Source organism: Saccopteryx bilineata, chromosome 3 (assembly GCF_036850765.1).
Source record: "Saccopteryx bilineata isolate mSacBil1 chromosome 3, mSacBil1_pri_phased_curated, whole genome shotgun sequence".
Lineage (NCBI taxonomy): Eukaryota > Metazoa > Chordata > Mammalia > Chiroptera > Emballonuridae > Saccopteryx > Saccopteryx bilineata.
The window spans coordinates 102,425,148-102,448,598 of record NC_089492.1 but is presented as its reverse complement, the minus strand read 5'-3'; the positions used below and the strand labels follow the sequence as shown (position 1 = coordinate 102,448,598).

Below are 23,451 nucleotides of genomic sequence, written 5' to 3'. Positions count from 1 at the left end.
CAGAGAGTTTAAAATTCTAAAAAAGTATCAAAAGCAAATGCTAGAGATCTAAACCCCTGTAGCAGATGTGAAGAATGCTCTTGGTGGGCCCATTAGGAGAATGGACATGGCCGAGGAAAGAATTTCTTAACTTGAAGATATACCAGTAGAAACTTCCAAACAGAAAAGAGAAAAAAGACTGAAAACAAGGAACAGAATATCTAGGAACTATGGAACAACTACAAAAGGAATAACATATATTTTTTGGGAATACTGAAAGGAGAAGAAAGAAAGAAACAGAAGAAATATTTGAAGCAAAAATGACTGTGAGTGCCCTTGAATTAATGTCAGACACCAAACCATATCATGACCAAATGGGATTTGTTACAGTGTGCGAGTGCTAGTTCAATATTGGAAAATCAGTTAATATAGGCCCTGGCCAGTTGGCTCAGTGGTAGAGTGTTGGTTCAGCGTGTGGAAGTCCCGGATTTGATTCCCAGCCAGGGCACACAGAAGAAACGCCCATTTGCTTCTTTACTCTTCCCCCTCTCCTTTCTCTCTGTCCCTTTCTTCCCCTCCCACAGCCAAAGCTCCAATGGAGCAAAGTTGGCTTGGATGCTGAGGATGGCTCCATGGCCTCCACCTCAGGTGCTAGAACGGCTCTGGTTGCAACGGAGCAACACCCCAGATGGGCAGAGTATTGCCCCCTAGTGGGCATGCTGGGTGTATCCTGGTCGGGTGCATGTGGGAGTCTGTCTCTGCCTCACTGCTTCTCACTTCAGAAAAATGCAAATAAATAAATAAATAAATAAATAAATAAATAAATATCAGTTCATGTAATCCATCACATTCACAGGCTAACAATAAAAAAACTTACAGATTCCTATCAATAAATGCAAAGAAAAGCATTTGATAAAATCCAACACCCATTCATGATAAAAATCTCTCAGCAACCAAGAAATAGAGGGGAACATCCTCAACTTGAAAGATAACATCTATAAAAACCTACAACTAACATCATACTTAAAGCTGATAAAGAAGTTTATACATAATATGCAAAGAATTATTAAAAGCTAACAAAAATAAAATGAATAACCCAATTAATTAGTGGTCAAAAGACCTGAATAGAAACCTCACCAAAGAAAACATACAGATGTCATAAAAGCACTTAAGAAGATGTTCAACAGATGTCATTAGAAACTGCAAACTAAAGCAATGTGATACCACTACACACCTATCAGAATGGCCCTAATCCACAACACTGGCAACACCAAGTGCTAGTGAGGATATGGAGCAACAGGAATTCTCCTTCAGTGCTAGTGGGACGAGAAAATGGTCCAGCCACCTTGGAAGGCAGTTTGGCAGTTTCATATAGAACTAAATGTACTCTTAGCATATGACCCGGCAGTTACACTCCTGGCATTTACCCAAATGAGTTGAAAACTTATTTCCACACAAAAACTGGTGCAGGGATGTTTACAGTGTGCAGTTTTCTTCATAATTGCCAAAACTTGTAAGCAACCTTGATGTCCTTCAGTAGGTGAATGGGTAAATAAACCGTGGCACATTCACACAATGGAATATTATTCTGCACTAAAAATGTTAGCTTATCAAACTATGGAAAAACAAGGAAACCTTAAATGCATATTACTAAGTGAAAGAAAGTAATGTATTCAATATAGTCTGTAATTCCAATTATATGACATTCTGGATGAGTAAAACTAGAGACAGTAAAATGATCAGTAATCGCCAAGGGTTAGAGAGAGGCAGGAATGAACGGGCATGGCACAGGGGATTTTCAGGGCCGTGAAACTACTCTGTATGATACTATAATGGTGGTTCATGTCATTATAGTGATACATTTGTCCAAACTCATGACATGGACACCACCAAGAGTGAGCCTTAATGTAAACTCAGTGATAACGATGTGTCAGTGCAGGCTCATCGAGTGTAACACATGTACCACTCTGGTGGGGAAGGGGTATAATGGGAAATTTCAATGCCTTCACTTCAATTTTTCTGTGAACCAAAATCTGCTCTTAAAAATTAGGCTATAACACACAGGCACCCTTGTTTATGGAATGAAACCAGGCAGGATGGCCAGACCTCCTGCTGGCCTTGCATGGCCTGGTCGCTGGCCTGGAGGGAGGGACAGCTCAGATGCCACCCTCCTGACCACCAGCCCAGGCTTGAAGAGTTCACCATGAGCTCTGAAGCTGAAGGCGTGTACAGAACCACAGGTGGAGGTGTGGGGGTGGCGGTGCTGGTGGAGGAGGCTTTCTCAGGAAATACAGCAAACAAGAAAGCTCCACCACAGCCTGGCCATGGTGTTGACTTGATTCACTGAGTATCACTAATGATGCCTGAAAATCCACAGACCCATCATGTATACCCTGGGGAACAGCATTCTGTTCTGAATTCCTTCCTACTTCCCTTAGCAACAGCTACCCTTTGACACTCAGTGCATTTTACCTGCGCCTACCCACCAACGCCATGAACATCCTATTCGTTCTTTTCATCAGGCAACATAAAGCATGTGGGAACTGAATTTCTTAGCAAGGGCATAATTTAACCATTGGCGCCCTCTAGTGTTGAAAATCTGGACCTGCCTGTCCTAAAAAAACAATTAGCTTGGTTTGACAGGTCAGCAAAATAGAACCGGTCTTTGAAGACTTCTTTTTTTTAATGTTTTAAAATGTTATTTACCTGGATGAGCTGTGTAGTTGTGTGTAAAAAAAAAAATCCCAATTTCATGTCTGTTAAAAATGATGATATGAGATTGACTTTGAAAGTGCTTTTAAAAAGTCTGGGATCAAGAGGGCAAAGCTTGCTGAGGGTGAGGAACTTGAGATACTTCAGGCAGCCAGAATGGGGCTCCTGCAGGCAGGAGGGTGACAGCTGGAGGCTGCAGTCCGGTAGAAGAGAGTGGATGCGCCATTTGGAACCAAAAGAAACCTGAAGTTCGTTTACAGTGATGAGGCCAATCCAACCATCCAAATGCCCAGCCTCCTACCCCGTCACTGCTGCTGGGCCCACGCGGGGCCCGAGGACGCCCCTGCGGCTTCTCTGTCCAGGCTGCCTCTCATTGCTCATCGTCAGCTGGTTTTGCAATAAACGGGCTGTGCCGGGAAGAAACAGAGCAGCCTGGCTGGGGCTCTTTTGAAAGGAGGATCATTATTCTACCACTGCCAGTTTTTCATCACATATTTGTTGAGCTCCTACTATGTGCTGGGTGGTATTGCAGCAGCAGTGTCGCCCTCAGGACGCATGGGGGTGTGGGCACACGGGTCTTCATTTTGGCCTCCATGTTTCCACCCTTTCCATAGCTGAGATGAAAGGAATCCTTCCCAAGCAAGCAGACAGTGTTCTGCGAACAATGACAAAGCCACGCCTGAGGAGACAGGCAGGCCTGTGTGCCCCCGCCAAAATTTCTTTATGTTAGGGGGCTTTGGCCCATCAGGATGAGCCAGGGCAATTGTCTGATTTCACAACAGGTTAGAGTCAGCCATGCCATTCTCGGAAAACAAGCCATTGTGACCAGGAGATTGTGTGATTGTGCGGTGGAAGCTGGCAAAGGACTGCCTGCATAGTCCTGGGCAGCAGACGAGAAAGGGAGGGCGGAGGGGTCACTCCACAGAGTCACGCTGGCCACCGATTGTCACCTGATCGGGAATCGGGAGACCTAATTACAATGGAAATGTCAATCAAAACTTTCCAGAGACTATGACAGGCCAACTGCCTGCTACGCAGCATTCCTCAGATGAGAACATTGACGGAATCTTCTGCCCACCTGCCATGCATGATGGGGGCATGGTCACTAAGTCTTGATTTACTTTTTTTTAATCACAGCCGTAGAACCAGGCTTAAAGCTGGGCAAGAGGGGGCCCCGCTCTGGCCCAAGCTGGCCTCCTCTGGCCACCACCTTCCCCATAGTAAGGCGTGTAGAGGAGTGTGAAATCTGAGGCTGAGAAAAGATCAAGAGAGAAGAGCAAACACGAGGGACTTGGGGACAGTCAAACTACTCTCTGTGAGACATGTGAGGGTGGGTGTGTGTCATCACACATTTCTCAACACATTGAAAGTCCAACAAGAGTGAACCCCGATGCAAACTATGGGCATTGGACCATCAGCGTGTCAGTGTCGGTCCCAGCAATGGTAATAAACGCACCACTCTGGTGGGGCATGTTGAGGGTGGGGAGGCTCAGTGTGTGTGAGGGCAGGGGGCATAGGCAAAATGTCCGTGCCTTCTGCTGTGAGCCTGAAACTGCTCTAAGAAATCACGTCTACTGAGAGAAAGGGAGGGAGCAGGGGAGGAGGGGGGGAGGTAAGGGGAGGGCAGGTGATGATGGGAGGGAAAGGGTACGGAGTAGAAAAGAAGCAAGGGAAACAAACTGTCAGGGTAACAGAAGAACAGGAGAGAGAACTTTTGATGGGGGCCCTAAATTCTCAACAGTCTTTGCCTTCTAGTCTCCGCATGGCCTGACTCCGCCACGTTCTCTGGGCTCCGGTGAACAGGTATCCTTGCTCCTGGCAGCCTCATTCTCCCATCCTTTACTTGAGCAGATGGGAGAGTATTTCTTTCCAAAACAGGGCTGAGAACACAATCTCTGGGCCCTGCTTCTTCCAGGGTCATCCAAGGACCCACAGCCTAGCAGCGACATCCGGGTGTCTGGGTTGCTTTCTTAAAATATCAGTATTTATGAGATGATGGTATCTTCATTTGAACTCCCTAGAACAGGGATCAGGGAAACTTTTTGGCTGAGAGAGCCATGAACGCCACATATTTTAAAATGTAAATCCGTGAGAGCCATACAACGACCCGTGTACGTTATGCATTATCCAATAAAAATTTGGTGTTGTCCCGGAGGACAGCTGTGATTGGTTCCAGCCACCTGCAACCATGAACATGAGCGGTAGGAAATGAATGCATTGTAATACATGAGAATGTTTCGTATTTTTAACATTATTATTTTTTTAATTAAAGATTTGTCTGCAAGCCAGATGCAGCCATCAAAAGAGCCACATCTGGCTTGCGAGCCATAGGTTCCTGACCCCTGCCCTAGATAGATCAATAATTAATACATTTACTCAAACCCAGACATGGCCTCATCGTAGTCGCATCCAAAGCAGGCTCTGTGTTTCCCAGCAACTCTACCCAACCCTCCAAAAACTCAGCACTCCTCTGCTGAAAACACTCAAGACTCCCGTTCCATTAGTTTCCTACTTTTCCTCTGTTTTAATGTCATTTAATGTCAAAAAGGACTCCTGCGGACTCCGTTTCTTTCAGGACCAGGTGCTAGAACACTAGAAAGAGAGACAGGAATGTCTGGGAGCCTCACACAGGACTCCACGTATGTCGACAGTCAGCATGTCCTCCTGTCCCGGGTCAGATCGTCCTCAGTTCCCACCAGGGCCGTTTGCAGCCTTCGCCCCCCTCCTCGTGCCTTCCACACCCCTACTGCTCACCTCAACTTCAAAAAGGATCTAGTTCAGAAAATAAGGGAACTCTCACTGCAATGCCCTCAACAGACTCAGGACTCCGATGACCACTCTGCCCCCTCACCACCTGGACGCCTGTTCCTGGACACAGTAAAGGTATCACTACCCAGGCCGCTGCTCAAGGCTTTCCCTCCACCTCCCCCCCCCCAAGGCCCGTCATCCCTTCTCTGCCCCTGTTGTATCAGTGGTCCCCTCTCCCTCCTGACTCATTAATCTCTCCTTTTCCACTGGATTTTTTGTAATTATATAAGACATTCTGAAAATGCTACACCCTCCAGCCTCTACTCAGCCTCTGCCTCTAGGCTTCCATCTCCACCATCCCACCAAGACAGCTCCTGTCACACTAGTGGCCTCTTCGTTGTTCAGTCCAACCCCGTCTTCCACTTCTTAGCTTAAATAACCTCTTAGAAGCACTTGGCACTACCCATTGCTTCCTTCCTCATTTTAAAAAAATACTCTCTACTCTTTTGGCTTCCACAATGCCATCTCTCAATACTTTTCCTCCTGTCTCTGAGCTCCTTCCCTATTGCTTTTGCAGGCTCATCCTTGGATGCTGGTGCCCCTCCTCCCCCCCGAACCCCAAGGCCTTAGCTTCTCCCTTCACACTCAACATACCTCTCCTGGGGATGACACCCACTCTATAGCTTTAATGACTACTTCACATTGACAAATCCCAAATCTAAATACTTGGCCTAAACCTCTCCCCCAATTTCAATGAGAATGTCCAGAAGTTGGACAGCTCCATGTAAATTTTCCGCAGGCGCATCAAATTAACAGGTCCCCAACTCAACACATCCGTAGTCTCTCCTATATTCCCTATCTCAGCAAATGGTGTTATGGGCCCCCCGGGTGGATCTGGACGCCCCAGCCTGGAGCTCACTCCTCAGCAGCGCTGAAGCCATGTGCCTCTTCCTGGTTCCCACCGAAGACATTGTCTTATTTCCAATCCCAACAATTTCCCACTGGGATCCCTTCAATGACCAACTTGTTCATGGCCTCAGTTTTCCTTCTTATACTTTACCTCCTTCTCTAACTTTTCCACAATGGAAATTAATAATAATATATTCAACACCAATAATAGAATACTGTTTTTAAATAGTGGCCATGCAGTATTCCTGCCTAATAGTTCATAGTTGTCCAACTCCGTGAGTGGACTGGACCAGATTATGAAAGTGGACACTCTGTTGAGGCCCCCAGGTATGTCCTCACCTTCTCAGATTACACACTATCACCCACGTTGCCTAGCACGCCCATCTGTGCAGAAGATAATCCTCGGGCAGGCCAGCAGGAAACAGAGGAAGAAACTCCAGCACCAAGAGTCAGAGTTCAACTATTAGTGCTAACAAGTCCTGTCACGGGAACCAGTTACATAGTCTCTGAGCCTCAGTTTCCTCACTGGGGACATGGGGATAACATAAGGTAACCACAAGCCTATGAAGGATCAATAAAGTATCTCATGTGACAGTGTTGTAGCATGGCTCCTTCCAACAGTAAGCTCTGAATCATTTGTGACAGAAAAATATCTATTACTAATTTCAGTGCCTGACTCCAAAAATATTTGTTCCCTTCTGTTCCAATGTATCATTTCCTTAAATTATCTCTATGCTCTTATAGACTCATCTTGTCTCCCCAGCTCGTTAGCTACCCTAAAAGGTGAGGTCACGCCTTCCTCCTCCGCGTTCCCTCTGCCAGTGTCAGCACAGCAGTTATTGAACAAAATTGCAGAGTAACTGATGAGAGCCTACCCAGACCTTGTGCTCAGTCCTTCTACCATGCCTGGAACTTGCTTTGGAGGCTCTGAGAATAGAGAAAGGTTTTTAAAAAGAGGAGACAACAGAGGCTCGGAGCTCCTTACCTTTGCACTGCAGACCTTGCCGCAAGAGGCCCCAGAGCAGAGACCCACAGTGGTCGCAGAAGGTGGGGACCTTGTAGTTGTGGATGCTGAACTTGTGGGGCATGTTGACGCTGAACCGCTGGGAGCCCACCTGCAGGGACAGCAAAACACAGGGTCATGGCCACGCTCCTGTGTACCCTGAAGTGCTTATCACAGGACCTCCCATAAAACGTCTTTCCACATTGTAGGTGGCAGGCCCTAAATTGGCTCTAAAAGCTGCCCTGAGAAATGAGAGGAAGAAAACCTCCCTCCTACCCCAGGGCCTTTGCTCCTGAGGCCCTTAATATTTCCTGCCACTCTGTTTGACCCTGTGAGGCCAGTCGTGCTCCCCCGTGCAGTCCCCTCCAGGATGTCTGGCCTCTGCCTCTCAGGGCATACAGCACTCAGTTTGCTCGGGGTCATCAATGAGATGTCACCATGTGCTTTCAACGCTGCTTTGTGCATGAAAGCCTCATCTGGGCAGAGTCTTTCGGTGGATACGGAATTACAGAAACACCCTGAAACCCCCGCCCAGCTGCAGAAGCTGTAGGTTGTCAGGACAAACACGGAGCGGAGCAAAGACAGCTAATACAGAGTGGTGACCACGAAGGGTGCTAAGGTGTCAGCGCCAACCACAGGCCAGGGACCAGCAGCTCGGAGACACCTCACCACCCCCCGGCGGGGTGGGGACCAGTGGTGGCCCGAGCCTGCAGATGAGGACATTACGGTGCAGGGAGATGAAGAAATGTGCCTCTAAACTGATGAGGGGCAGAGCCAGGATTTGATGCCCACGGGTCTAAATTCAAAACCCAGGCCTTTTAACCACTATGCTGCCACTTACTGATTATTTAAAAGGAGTAAAGAGAAGGCGGCAAGGTGGACGGGAGAGGCGGGGAAGAGGAGCAGGCAGGCCTCTGTGGTGCCCGATCTGTAGGGCTGGGTTGGTTACCAGACACCCATGAGGTCTCAGGCCAGTTTTCCAACTGCTTAAGGTTCCAGCTTTCTCATCCGGCAAATGATGATGGTACCCCCATCCCACCCAATGTCACAGGACCGTGGGGTCGAGGACCAGGGGAGGAAGAGTGGGAAACATCAAGTGTCCCACAGAAGGGGTCATCAGCACGGCCTGGCTTTCTGTGTCTTTTTGATGCTCCACAGTGCCACTCTCCACCCGTATCTCTAGGGGATCAGTCACAGGAACCCGGTCCCTCTCGAAACAGGCAGGGGGCCACCACCTGAGACCCCCACGGGCTGGGGAGAGGGTTGTTCTTGCTACTCTGGGAACCAGGGAGTGGAAGGCACACAACAAGGACGCTGTTGTTGGCTCGCTGCTGACTGGTGAGTGGCAGGCCCCGCGGGGGACTGCGAAGGGGGACGGGAGCTGCACAGACACGGACATGACGCTGATGGGGACATGGACTGGCACACCTGCACAAGGCATGTGCGTGCATGCACACACACTCGGGGCCACTCGACTTCATAAGAGTTCCTATGATCCAGCAACAGGGAACAGTCCATCCTTCCACTGGACTGGAATTTTGCTGACCCCTGCTTAAGATGCACAGGCTACTACTGAGGGTCCTGTCCCAGTACAAGATCCCAGCTTTGCTAGAAACAATAGTAATTACCCCTCCTCAGATTCACAGCTTAGGTGTGCCTGTTTGGGAATGCAGTCACGTCAACTCTACGTCCACCTGTTAACCGCAAGGATATTGGAGATCACTGCGTCCACGCTATTCCTGCAAATGCTGGTGACTTGGTGGGCTTATACAGAGAATAGGTTCGTGGTGTCCAGGAGTAGCTGCATAGGGGTGCGGATGACAGACAAAGGTGACGTGTTGGGGAAGAGTCCCGGGTGGCTAGGAGGTTCAGTGTGGAGTGGGACAGCTGTCTGCCCCTCAGTGGTAACCACTGAGGACTCTAAGGTATCAGAGAAGGCCGAGAGGAGGAGGATGAAGCACACACAAGAGCATGCCTCAGAAGGGGAGCAACGTGAACCAGACACAAAGGCCACATGCGTGTGCACGCACCATTCTGAATGGGGGAGGCTCGGAGACAGAGAGCGCGGGAGACCAACAGAGAGGACATGGGGAGGAAGAAAAGGTGGAAAGTTAGAATGAAAGACTAAAAAAAAAAGAAGAAGAAGAAGAAGAAGAAAAGAAAAGAAAGGAAGGAAGGGGACATCGAGAGTAAGCCATCTCTTTCTTTTGTTTATTTGTAAGAGAAACATACTCTGGATTATGATCCTAGACCAGGTTATGATCCTAGACCAGGAGTTGGGAGAGTTGGGTGGTGATTGATGACCTGTAATTTCAGCCAGGATGGCAGTAGCCCTGCAAACAAATTTGGTTCTGGGCTGTCTGCCCTGTGGGGACATGGAAGGTTCCATCTAAGCTTTGTCCCCTGCTGCTTTCCAGGAATAGTGGGGAAGCAAAGGGACATGAGAGATGGGAAAGGCTTTGGGTGCCAACACGTCATTTGGCTGAATCATTTTGAAGAAGCAGGCAGGCCTCTGAAAGTCTCTTCTTTTGGAAGCCAAATTATAAATCCACCTGGTTCTAAGCCCCTCTACTGTTTCTGACCCCCAGTTCTAGTGGCCTATGATTATGCAGTACTTTTTATTTCACTGAGAATCAAAACATGGCTTTAAAATCAACCACTGTGAATACAGATGACACCGATACTGACATTCACACCCTTCTCTCAAACAGTCAATAGCAGAAACCTAGCTTTGCTTTGAATTTTCTTGTTTCTTTACCCTTAGCAACTTCCCCAATGGTCAGTCTGACACTAGTTTGTAAGGTTAAGAGACAACAAAGTGCAGCGGTCAAGGGCTCAGACTCTGGAGCATACCACCTGGGTCTGAACGTAGCTCTTTCACATACTAGCTGTGTGATTTGGGGCAAGTTAGCTCGACCTCTCTTTGCTCCGATTCTCTCTATTGTCAAACAAAGATGATAATAACATTAATAGCATTAAGGTTGTTATGGGACTAAATAATATATGATAATATATATGATAATAATCTATGATCAGGGCATGGTAAGTACCCAGGGAATGTTGGCTGTTGTCATTGTGGTTATTTCCGCCTCCTAAGTGTTTCTTGGGTTTGCTAATTCTACTCCATTCCCTCGTCACCTCATAAAGATAAGGTGCCTGCTTGTGCCTGTGTCTCTCTCGCTGTTTATGAGCGGTGTGGAGCCATCGACATGTCAGCTGCTTTACTGTTCCAATGAGATAATGGCGTAAAACAATTCACATGTTCCTCGTGGGCTTTCGCTCTGGGATCACACAGCTCTTGGCATTACATCCACAGATGTAAGACTGAGTTTGAGCCACACTCACTCTGTAGACTGTGCCTCATGCCGGAAGGCTGTGGACAACTCCCTTAGTTTTTGATCAACACAAGGAGGAAAGCAGTGGGATCTCAGAGAGATAAGGTTGTTCTTCAGGACCACAGAGGAGGCAGCGGAGGGCAGGGATGGCAGTGAAGAAAGCCCAGAGTTCCAACGTTATAAATATTTACCTCGTCGGGCGCTTCCTGTTTCTTTAACCCAGCACACTTCGTAATGATGAGCTCATGGCATCGCTTGTGGACCACGCAAGTGCAAACTGCAAACAGCAAAACACGGGAAGGCTGAGTGACAAGTAAGGGAAGGAAGGTTCCACCCCAAGATTTAATCAGGCTTCAGTGAAGGGACGAGGGGAGCCATGGTGCCCCGTCTACCACCGGGTCTTAATGTGAAGCCCTATGGAAGCCCTTCATGTGGGTATTTCAAAGCCCTATGCCACCAGAGCCATTAAGGTTTCTTTTTTTTTTTTTTAATTATAATTTTATTTTTTTAATGGGGCGACATCAATAAATCAGGTTACATATATTCAAAGATCAACAAGTCCAGGTTATCTTGTCTTTCAATTATGTTGCATACCCATCACCCAAAGTCAGATTGTCCTCTGTCACCTTCTATCTAGTTTTCTTTGTGCCCTGCCATTAAGGTTTCTTAAATGCTCTGGAGAAGAACAAACCGTTTATACCCAAAGGGCATTGGCAGTTTTTTCTAGTTCCAGGAGTACTGATCAGTTGTCTTGCTTCTACATGCCAAGGTCAGGGAACAATGTCCCTTCCGTGAAGCACTGTCTACCCAGAGGCACAGCAGCCCTCGTGTGTCCCCTCAGGGTCATGTCAGGGGTGGCTGGTGTGTAGGAAGGACCATCGTGGGATAATGCAGGTTTTGTGGCACAGAAGCTCTTAAGCTTTTGATGTGGTTGTGTCCTTATATGCCAAACTTAAAATTTTCCATTTAATTGACCAACTCCACCAGAAGGGGCCTGCAGTGCTGTCTTCAGAGTCATGGGGCAGGGTGGGCAGTAAGTGCTGATGAGGTCAGTAACTGTCTGCACACATGGCAACGTCCAGAAGAACCTACCCAAGTCTCTGGAGGTGGGGCAGGGGGAGGAGACCCAAGTTAACCAGGGGCTCAGTGAAGAGACAGAAGGATCTCCCAGATCAAACCGCAGAGAAGCCTCCACGCAACCACCACGCCCTCCAATTCTGGACAACAGAACCCTTCATTTGTAGTCAACTAACTGCAAACAAACAAACTTCAATAACTTCAAGTGAGTTTTAAATGTTTAAGAACTAAGGATTCCAGAGCAGAGACAAAAGAAGAGACTCAGCGAGGACCACCAGCAACAGTGAATAAAACAAGCAGGTGTGAACGTTCCCCTGGGGAGTGAGAGAGTTAGGGAGCTCCAGGAGTACACAGAACCTGGCAGAGTGCCTGCTGGGCCTCTACTCAAAGCACGTGCTCAGTAGGAAAGATGGGAGCGATACCTACAAACAGGCTAGACCCTGGGACACCTGGAGAGCCGTGGCTCCTACGAGGTACTCCCATACGTCGCCTCCCCTAGTGCGTGTGGGAGCGACGGCTAAACAGCGACAGGGAAAACAGGGTCCTGCTCCTCAAAGAGCATGGAAGCTGTGCAGAGCCTCTAAGTGTCACCAAATCCAGCACACACCTCCTACGAGCATCAGTAGCATTAGATCTGGATGGTTTTGTGGGTACCCAAGGGTTTAGTTCATATAGTACCTCTTACCTTGACATTGGTATCCCTGCTTTCCTATGACACCCCTGAAAAGAAGAACACAACCCTGTAAGAAATCTTAGTAGGTCAGAGACCACACAGAGCCACCCCGTGCATGCCGGTCACCACCCACCAAGCACCTAGCACACTGAGTGGACCTGGCACTGCTATTCCCCTCCAGTTGCCAGTTGCCCTGAAAAGACTCCTGCAGAAGGCCACGCAGAGCAGCCCCAGCGCTTGGAAGGAGTGCAAGGTTTGGTCAGTGTCAGGGCTTGGTATCCTATACAAACAGCCATGCCAGTGGGACCAGCAGGGCTCTGGAAAGCCACAACGACTCTGCTCGCTCTCTGCAGGCCTCAGTGAGCCGAACGTGCCTTCCTCGTGGGCAATCGTGGAGGAGGGCTGGGCTGGCAGACACAGTCTCCGAGCATTCCAGAAGTAGTCAGGATTATAGGTTAGTCTGTGGCCAGGACTGGGAGTTCAATGTGCCACTTGGGTGAAGGCCAACATTAGAAGTTCTTTCCATGGCCAGAACAGAGTCTCCTGGGGCCAGTTTAGGGTCAGCATGGACACAATCCAATCAACCTGGCCTGAGCCCTGTCCTTAGTGCAGCAACAACAACTGGTCCGGGAGCTTCCTGAAATTCCCAGCCCAGGGGGCGGAGCCAGAAGTCCTTCGGGCTGCCCCTCAGGAAACCTAGAGCTCAGTGGTGCTCACCACTGCTTAGCTGGGACCCGAGTCTGTAAGACTCCACTTTCAGAGCCTCTTCCCTCCAAACACGCAACTTATGAACAAAATAGAGAAAACGGAGGTCAGAGGATTGAGTCAGCCCTGGGAAGGAGACCTGTCTGTGGGCGGGAGCAGGTGCTATTTCTGCTTCTGCTGGGCTGAGTTGCCCTGAGCTGTGTCGTCTCAGATCTCCATGCCAATCTCAGTGACAGGTTCCGGAACACCACAAGGAGAGGACGATCGAGCCACTCCTGGACCCCCTGGGGATCCAGGGGGTCCTCCAGAGTACCAGTCAAATGTTCCCCACTTGGGTACCCACTGCAACTTGGCCTCAGTCACTTCTCCCCACTGGATCCAAGTGTGTCAGCAAACTCTAGTCAGCTTCAAAGAACTCCGAGAGGTTGCCAGAAAGGCTGGTAGGATGTCAGGAAAAGCCTGAGCTTTTAGCTGTGCTCAGCAGGGGTGGAATCCAGCCTCTGACACTTCCCAGCTGCAGGACAGCAAGCTAGTCCTGTTTTAATTGATGAGCCTCAATAGTGTTGGTAGGGGAATGGGGTTCGTAGCACATAGCTCATAGGATACCAGGAAGATTTAATTAAATATTTCCAGCCTCTGAGAAAGAATCTGGCACATGGTAGGTATTCATTAAAAGCCCTTCCCCCCTCCAATCCCCATGGCCAGTGTTCCTTATCTTTTTCCACCTTCCAATTAGGCCTACTACTTACTTATTTCTATCAAAATCCTGCCCTGGCCGGTTGGCTCAGCGGTAGAGCGTCGGCCTAGCGTGCGGAGGACCCGGGTTCGATTCCCGGCCAGGGCACATAGGAGAAGCACCCATTTGCTTCTCCACCCCTCCGCCGCGCTTTCCTCACTGTCTCTCTCTTCCCCTCCCGCAGCCAAGGCTCCATTGGAGCAAAGATGGCCCGGGCGCTGGGCATGGCTCTGTGGCCTCTGCCTCAGGCACTAGAGTGGCTCTGGTCGCAATATGGCGACGCCCAGGATGGGCAGAGCATCGCCCCCTGGGGGGCAGAGCACGGCCCCTGGTGGGCGTGCCAGGTGGATCCCGGTCGGGCGCATGCGGGAGTCTGTCTGACTGTCTCTCCCTGTTTCCAGCTTCAGAAAAATGAAAAAAAAAAAAAAAAAATCCTAGTGATTATGAAAAGATAAGTACCACCTCCTCCAAGAAGCCTTCCCTGAACACTCGAGCTGATGCTGCTGTCTAACGCCTCTAAAATCTCCACATCATAGCAGCACCAGTGTTACAACAGTTACTAAAAACTGCTTTGTATTATCAATATTGGCAATCAAGTACTTTTTAACTTTATTATGGAAAAATTCAAATGTATACAAAAGTAGGGAGATGGACCATTATGTACTCCTCATGGAGTTCCAACAATAATCAATACATGGCTGGTCTTGTTTTGTCTCTGCTCCTCTCCCTTTCCCCTCTCCTTCTACCTTTTTTTTTTTTTTAAAAAAACAAATCCCAGAATCACATTTCACTTGTAAATAATTCCGTTTATCTCTCTAAAGATAAAGATTCTTTTTAAAGAAACCACAATCACAATATTATTGTGGTTATAAAATCTTAACTCATTAAATGTGACAGATGATTATGATCCTAAGTATAAAGTCACCAGAAACCACAGTTTCTTTCCATTTACTCGCCCCCAAAGCACCAAACACTCAGACTTCCAGAAAAGTCTTCTGCAATTAAATCAAGAAGAAATGCAGCACATCAGCACTTTCTACATAAAGTTTGTAATCTCCCAACGTCCTGTCCCAGAGAGGGCACAACTAGCCGCCCCGTCCCGGGAGAGGGGGCCTTACCAGATAAAGTCTCTGCAGTGGGAGCAGTAGGTGGGCTGCCGAAGGTAGGTGGCCATGAACTTGTGGCCGTTGACCTGGTGGACCCTGCGCCTGACGGCCCCCTGCCGCTTCCGGGGTCGCATGCGCTCCCTGAACACGCGTTCTTCATTGTCCTTAGGGGCTGGGGAAGGACGAGAGCAGAGAAGAAAACAGTCCGGGTTAGCACGCTTTCAAAGGGGCCTGCTGCAGAGAGCTGCCCCCTCCTCAGGTGCCGGGAAGTAGGAGGGGATGTGGGGGGCAGCCTTCACTGGTGGAGGGCTTTGGGGGTCTGAAGGTCCTCACTGCTCAGCTCCAGTGAGAGGCCACAAAGGGCGGAAGGCCCAGACTGAGGTTTCCAACACTAGCTGCTCCCTTAGCACCCACCCCAACCCCGTCTCTGCTGCAGGCGTGGCTGCTCGGCCGCTCCCACACCCGCTACACTTCGTGAGGCTGTGAGGCCAGACGGCTCAAGGTTCAAATCTCACTGCCACTTCTGAGCAGTGAGTGGCACATTGGACACATTGCCAGTGTTTCCTCGGTGGTGCCCTCTGTGGGCATCGCCCCGTCAGTGGGGATGACAGTGCCCACCCTGTGGGGCACCATGGTGTCCATGGTCTGACTTCCCTCCACACTCAGCCACCTGGCTCAGAGCAGTGGCTGCCTAATACATTTGACTCTTCTTCCTCCTGCTTCTTATCTACATGAGGACAACAGCAAGCCTTCCCTCAAAGGTCAGAAGGAGAGGGAAGTGTAACGTTTTGGAAGGAGACAGTTTCTAGAAGGCTGAACGACCACCACCATGGTAGCCATCGACATGTCAGGAAGGGGTTCTCACCAGAACCCAATCGTGCTGGCATCTTGGTCTCTGACTTCTGGCCTTCAGAACCGGGAGAGAGAAAGTTCTGCTGGGTAAGCCACCCAGTCTGTGATAGTTTGTTTAGGCAGCCTGAGCTAAGTAATACAGTGAGGATAATAGCTGACATTTATCAGACTTACTCTGTGACAGGGGAGGTTAAGTATACTACCTAGAGTAACCCACTGACTTTCTGCAATTACCCTATGTGAAGGGTACTGCTGTTAAGTCCATTTTGCAGGTGTGCAAACTGAGGAATAGGGAGTTTAAGTAACCTGCTCGTAGAGCTATGAAGTAGTGGAGCTGAGGTTCTAATCCAGAGAGCAGGGGAGAAGCCAATGTTTTCTGGTCCACTATCGCTACAGCAAGGCCCAAAGCTCTCATTCAAGTGGCTCTCATTATGGAAAAGAGTCTAGCCTCCTGTGGCTTCTCCGAGGGCAGGAGAGGCAAGCCCTGAGTGTCCTGCCTGGCTCCTAGCACTAGTTCAGGCCCTGGAAGGTTGTTTGCATGGCATAGCTTAAAATGCACTGGGAAGGCTCTGTGTCCCCAAATACCCTTACCCCAGACATCCCACCATAACAGTGTCAATCCTGGGGGGAGCACTACCCTCCCTGGACCTCGTGGAAAACAAGACTCCCGGCAGGGGAGATCACATGTGTGAGCCAACAGCTGCTCAATCCAGGGGCATCCTGTCTGTCCAGAGAGGGTGGGGGTAGAGGGCGAGTGAAACTCAAGGGGGGAAAAGGCAGAGCGTGGACACATGTCCAGCGAGGGCTTTCAGAGGGAAGCAGCCTCCAAGCAAACGGGGGAGCTGAGGCCCGGGAGGCTGCACCCTCAGCACAGACACCGATGACCAGATGCAGGTCTACTTGCAGCCCCTGCTTCCCAGTGCCCAAGCCTGCTGCAGCGCCCTCTTCCACTGGTGCTCAAGGTTCAAAAGGTCTCTGACACTGACCACCTTTGGGGTGTGGAAACCCACCACCTCCTACCCTGCCACGACCTGGGGGCCGAGACCAGCTGGCCAAATTCTCATGTGAGGACCGGAGTTCCGTTTAACACAGAAACATCTATACCTACATGCATGCACGCACACAGACGCACATACAGAAACACAGCAATCATCACTCAGTTGTGCGGTCTCAGGTGATTTTCACTTCTGCCACATGCTTTTCACGACATTGAGAATAGTCTATTATTTTTATAAGCTGGAAAATAAATATGGTGATTTAAAACAAAAGTCTACTCAGTGGCCCTTACTTCCTACAAACCTGATCTACAAAACCCAAACCAAAAACCCAGGCGTGGGCAGCTTCTGCCAGAGGGTGGGAATTCTGTCTGCCAAAGGCTTCCTTCCAATTCTTTTACAGAAGGACTCGCCAAGGACTATATTTAAACAGTAAGCCAGTCCGTGGCCTAATGCATTTAAGATACAATTTAATTTACAAACCCCTCAAATTTATTAGTCATTTTAGTCCTAGAAAATTGTATTCTCGGTTAAAATGGTGATGGGTTCGATCTGGCTTTATTAAGGGAGCACTGCTCTAATGGGGTCGATCGCCATCCCTGAAGGCCTTAGCTTTCAACTTTTTACAGAGATGACCAGCAACCAAATGTTGTAAACTGTGTTTACGTAGATTTAATAGGTAAATACAGCAACTGATCTATTTAACTCCATTTATTTTTAAAGACTTCTCAGAGAAGCGCACTGACCAGCTGGGTGGGGTGGGGACATGGCAGAAGGTCTAGGGGGCCAGTGAGACAGAGAGCCAAGGGTAACTCCTGCTCAATCAGGGTGGCATTGAACCTCCCCAATGGGTTCTGTCACTCCTGCCTGTCACACTGCCTTGTAAGTCAGATTTTATGTCAACGATGTGGGAATTCTCACACGAAGACCCAAGTTCTGTTTCACACAGAGGCATCTATACCTACGTGCATGCACACGCACGCCCGTGCATGGACAGAAACATGGCGATCGCCACTCAGTTGTGCAAACAGAAGGCTACAGGAAAGGAAGAACATGAGTACGCTTCATGTTCTGGATGAGGTCCCCCTTCCTAACCCCTGCATGCAAAACAGCAGGACAGGCAATCAGAGGAAAAAGGGGGCCCCTAGCTGTGGAAATACCACATTCCTCTGCACCGGGGAGCAGAGAGTCTGGCCGGAGAGCCTTTGTGCCCATCACCCACGTGCACAGAAGCAACAGCACAGTCACGTGAGGAGGGGAGCCACAGGGCTCCTGAGCCTCGGAGGATGACATTGCTGTGGTCGGGAATCACCAATGGGAACTGGTCCTTCCAGATTTCCCACTGCTGCAAAGGGTCTCTGTTAAAATGCAGCTCCCATGGGGTAGGGGTAATACAGTGTGTGTGTGTGTGTGTGTGTGTGTGAATGAGAGAATTAATAGTAGTGTGCCTGACACAATCGATTTATAAATGTGTGTATAATATATCAATTAACTTAATATATAATGAATAACATGTATTTTAATATATTATATTTATATATTTTGATGAATATATCATTTATAATTTAAACATAATATATAATTTAAATATATAATTAATATTTTAACATAACTATAATTATAATGTAATTATATTAAAAATATCTTTAGTAATATTCACTATGATAAAAACATAGTTTTACAGAGTCAAGAAATTTAACATTGATACAACATTATCTGATATATAGTTCATATTCAACTTTCTCCAGTTGTCCCCAAAATACCCTTTATATTAGTTGTTTTAAAACTTTTTATCCAGGAACTAATTAATCATGCATTTCATTTAGTTGCCATGTCTCTTTAGCATCCTTAATCTGGAACACTTTTCTTGATTTTTTTCCTTTTTATGATACATTTATGAAAAGTTTAGGATGTGGCCTTCTGGAATGTTCTCCAATCTGGATTTGTTAATTTCTCCCAATCAGTTTCTGATTAAATGGCAAGAACATCAGAGAGGTCTATGTATCAACAAGTCCAAATATATACATCAAGGCCCTTACATATAACTGTGTAAATGTCATGAATAGAAGGAGAAATATAAAATATTCATTCTTATCGGAAATTTTTAAAATGCAAAACAAAGCAGTTTTGATATACCACTAACTTATCATTTGATACCTAATAAAGAAACAAATTGTTTTACAATGGTATTATCCACTAATGGGAAAGCTGCTGTAAAACTGATGTATTCATTCATTGCTACAAGCCATGTAACAACATTTTCTGAAAGCAACAGGGTAATACATAGCAAATACAACAAAGAGATTCGTATCCTTTGATTTGGCAATGGCTTAGGAATTTACTCTAACTCAATAATTAAACAGAAATAAAAGCTATACACTTATAACTAATAGATGTTCACCCATTGCATCTATATTGGCCAACATATTGTAGTAAGTGCCTAACATTAGGAGAATGTTCTGTTATATTATATGCACAGCAATTTAAAAATGGTGAGGAAATTCTATGTAGGAACATGGGGAAACGTGATAAAATGTAAAAGCAGAATGCACACTATTTAAAACTATCTGCAGGTTTAAAGTAACACAAGAATAATTATGTTATACTAGGATGAGGGGGTTGTGTATTGTCATATCTGAAAAAAAATCTCGAATGCTCTTTAGTCACTTTTAAAAGTAATTCTCTCTGCTAAAAGCATTAGGTAGTGGAAAGGTCCCTCATGTTGCAGGCGTGGAGGGGCTCCACAGCATGAACAGGAGAGGAAACCAAATGTTGCCATGTAAAAACAGGACAGAGAACAAATTTCATCAGTTTCCCAGCTGCCCATGGTTCTGAACTGAGTGAAGAATTACCTCGATCTGCCCCCTACACCTGTGATCTGTCGGGTACGTCTGTACCTCACTCTGAAGGAAGCTCATTGCTGTCATTGGATGCACTCAGCCACACCCACCTGGTGTGACCATTTATTGGCTGCAGCCGCTGAGGCAAAATCAAAGCTGGCTTTCCTCCCAGAGGGCCCAGTGGCCCCTTCCAGATCCTTTGTTTTATGGCTGCATCTGCCACATAGCAGAAGGGGTGACCGCAATTCAGGGAGAGGCTAACACAAAGCTGGATAACTTTTGTGAAACTTTCTGCGGAAATGAAGTTCTTGGCTGGTCAGATACAATGACAAGGATTCACAAAGGCATAAAGCAAAGCAGAGACATCGTCTGAAGCAGCTATGAGATCCTCAGTAATCCTAGCCTCCAACAACATTCCATCAAACTCCTAGGAACTTTTACACCAATGAGTATCTTACAGCCCCAGTGCACAAAGAACCTATAACAGATTGCATGTTGGTGGCAGGAGCAACAAAAAGAATCCCCACCTTGCAGTTATTATTCTGTCGATCTGACCCCACCTGGCCCCTTTTCCTTGGACAGAGACTTCTCAGACTGGACCAGGGAACACTCACAGCCTCAGTGAGAGGCAGCCCCAATACCAAACCTGACATCACCTTTTCTGACCAGTCTAATTACTGAAGATCTCACTACTCTGCCATTATCTCCGTCACCCTGTCTCATCTCCTGCACAGAGAGGGAGTCAAGATGACAGACTGGACACATGAGGTTAAGTGCTCGTGGGGTGCCTTTTGGGTTTGGAATATCTACCAGGAGATTTCTAGCAGGCCCAGACTCATGAATGCCAGCACTTCTTCCAGAGTCTATGTAGCAAGACTGCCAAACCCCAGCATCCATCTTGCCCAAGCCCCTTGATGAGACTGACCAATTAAGTCATGTCCGGCCACCTGGAGGCACCACTGTCATTCCTCACTGCAGGATGTTCACCCACCCTTTACGTTCAGGGCACACAGGGTCCTTCCCTGGAGCAAGTAAGTGGTGGGGGGTTTCCTTTATTTTTTCTGAGCTACCACTTTTGACCTCTTGCTGCCACTATGGTTAAACTAGGTGTTAAGAGATTAGACAAATTTTGCCTTTGCTCCAGACCTGCTAGTGTTATGTTCTCAAACAAGTCATTTAATCTCGTTGGGCCTCTGGTTTCTAATCTATCAAAAGGGAGTAATGTAATAGCTCTGACTAAACCCCAAGGTGGTACGCTTCTTTCTCTCTCCCTGCTGCCAACGTGACACCTCACTACTGAGGAAGAGTGAAACAGCCTCAGCTCCACCCTGCATCACCTACTGATACCCCCTTCTTGTACCCTCCCTGATGGGGTCCAGCTGCCTCCAGATGTTCCACACCTGCCACTGTGAGTAAAACAGAAAGTCAGCATTATCTCCCCCACCTCCATCCCTGAGGGGCTTTAGAAAAACAGATTCCATCCTCAGACTTGGAAAACTGTCAGGAAGATTAGGCTCGGCAAGGACCACTGACTCCGTCCCAAGACAAAAGCAGTAAGAAATGTGTCTGGTTTGAGAAAAGGCTGGGCTCAGAAGACTAACCCAAGCAAATAATGAATTCTGTCTTCAAGGCAGGTAATTTCACCACACAGAGAAAACAATTCAATCATCCTAGCGTTTTTGTCTACATAGCTATCAAACCAGCTCTAGCCGGTGGCTTAGGGATAAAGCGTCAGGTCACGTCGGAGAAGCAACTAAATGGAACAATTAAGTGAAACAAGGAGTTGATGCTTCTCTCTCTGCTCCTCTTAACCCCTCCCCCCCCTCTCTCTCAAATCAACAGAAAAATGAAAAATAAATAAATAGTCAAACCTTGGACTTTTTTCAGAAGCTGAAAAATAATAGCTACCACTGATGGGACCCCTGCCACATGCTGAAAATCATTCTAAGTATATTACACCCATGAAGTACTATTCCATAAACATGAGGTACTATTCCATATTTCCATATACATGAGGTACTGTTCCATATACAAGAGGTACTATTACATACTCATGAGGTAGTATTACATATACATGAAGTACTGCTGTATACCCATGGTGTTACTGCATATTCATGAGATACTATTAGATATACATGAGGTACTATTACATACCCAGAGGTATTGGTTACATACACATGAGATTTGTAGGCAACTTACATATATCCTCTAATGCCATGAGGTAGTATTGTTCTCAACTTGCAGACAATGAAATCAAGGTTCCAAGAGGTTAAATAGCTAATTTATTGAAGGTCACACAGCTAACAAACAGTGAATGTCAGTTCAAGAATTTCCACCCTGGCACATCCATTCATGCCTCCTGAGGACAGCAGAAAAGCCTGGGCCCCACTTGTACCCAACTCTGTGCATGGAAGTCCCCTCCGCTGCCGTCCACCCCTGCACTCATCTAGGGACTTAGAAAAGAAAGCTCAAGGGTTCTGACTGATTCATAGTCCACCCACATCATGGAATTGAATGCCATAATTTCAAAAAAGCAGATTTGCTAAGTCCACCAAAAAAACCCCACAATAAATGGAAAAAGAAAACCAAGAAACATGTGTATAGTCTATACTTGTATAAAATAAAAGAGAGAAGTGGATAAATATACTCAAACAACATAAGTACACATAAACACTGAGAATTTCTGAAGGGTATAAAATAAACTGATCATCCAAAAATGTTTATTGTGTGGAGACTGGGTGCCAGGCATTGTTCTGGGCACAGACCCTTGGCCACAAAGGATGAACTATGGCCACTCTCTCAGTTATGTATTATTCTCTGACTTTCTGGATTTAGTCCTTAATAGACAGGCCCTCACTAATAGAGCAAGGAATTACCTTGGCATTCCAGACAGCAGTGATGGGGTTTGCTCCTGACAGAAGCTACATGGAACCTTCCCACTTAATCTCTGAGGAGTTAACTCTCACTCTCAATAATTCTCAGGTTTGATTTTATGGCCCCATTGGTTAAAAAAAAAAAAAAAAAAAAGGCAAGATCAATAAAAGAAAAAAAAAATTGAAAACTAGGTACTGAAAACCAAAGGACCAGTGCATTTTATTTTGCTTCGAGGAAAACAGGTTATATGTTCAAGTCAAATAAATGCTTCAGGACAGTTTTAACTACTAAGTAAATATTTATGTGATGCCAAAGAATATGTTCCGCATGTTGTACTCACACAATACATTACAGAAAATTTCTGTTCAAAACAGGAAAGAGGAAACAGCAATGAATTCCCTGGGAGGGATTACTCCACGCTATCAGTATCTTCCCAGAGCCACGCGGAGTGGATCAGAAATGTCTGATGGGAGAGGCTGGGGACGGCCGCCATGTTGCTCTGTGTGTGATCTAATCAGAGGAGACCTGGTGGCGTTTAAGATTAGCATTTCAGATTTAAGGTAAATCGTTTCCTTCTCTCTCTTCTTCACTTCCTGAGTGATCTGTTCTGTGCATTGCTTATGGTCTGTCCACTTATTAAAACAAAACTTAAGCTAGTTTTGTGCTTGATAGGGAAATTTTTAAAATGCATGAAAAAAATCAGACACACATGAGGTAGGGAGAGCAGCACTAGTGTAAACTGAGGTAGAACACAGTGGTCGCTGGACGATGGGATGATCATGACCAAGGAAGAGGCCAAGGGAGAAAGCTGAGGCCATCCCCCCAATCCCACCACCCCATGCTCTGATGCAAAGCACACATGGACCCGAAGAACCACTGGAGAGCAGGGATTCACTAAAGCAGGAAG

At 47.1% G+C, this 23,451-nt stretch overlaps 1 protein-coding gene across 2 annotated transcripts in view; it reads right to left on the bottom strand.

Moving 5' to 3' along the window:
• PRKCE (protein kinase C epsilon) overlaps positions 1-23,451 on the bottom strand; it is a 513,463-nt gene that overhangs the window by 166,593 nt on the left and 323,419 nt on the right. For both annotated transcript variants that reach the window (XM_066267045.1, XM_066267046.1), the window contains 4 exons: positions 14,996-15,155; positions 12,449-12,483; positions 10,878-10,963; positions 7,334-7,463 (listed from right to left, as the gene is read on the bottom strand). In XM_066267045.1, coding sequence (XP_066123142.1) covers positions 7,334-7,463; positions 10,878-10,963; positions 12,449-12,483; positions 14,996-15,155 — 411 coding nt within the window. The remainder of the gene's footprint in view (positions 1-7,333; positions 7,464-10,877; positions 10,964-12,448; positions 12,484-14,995; positions 15,156-23,451) is intronic.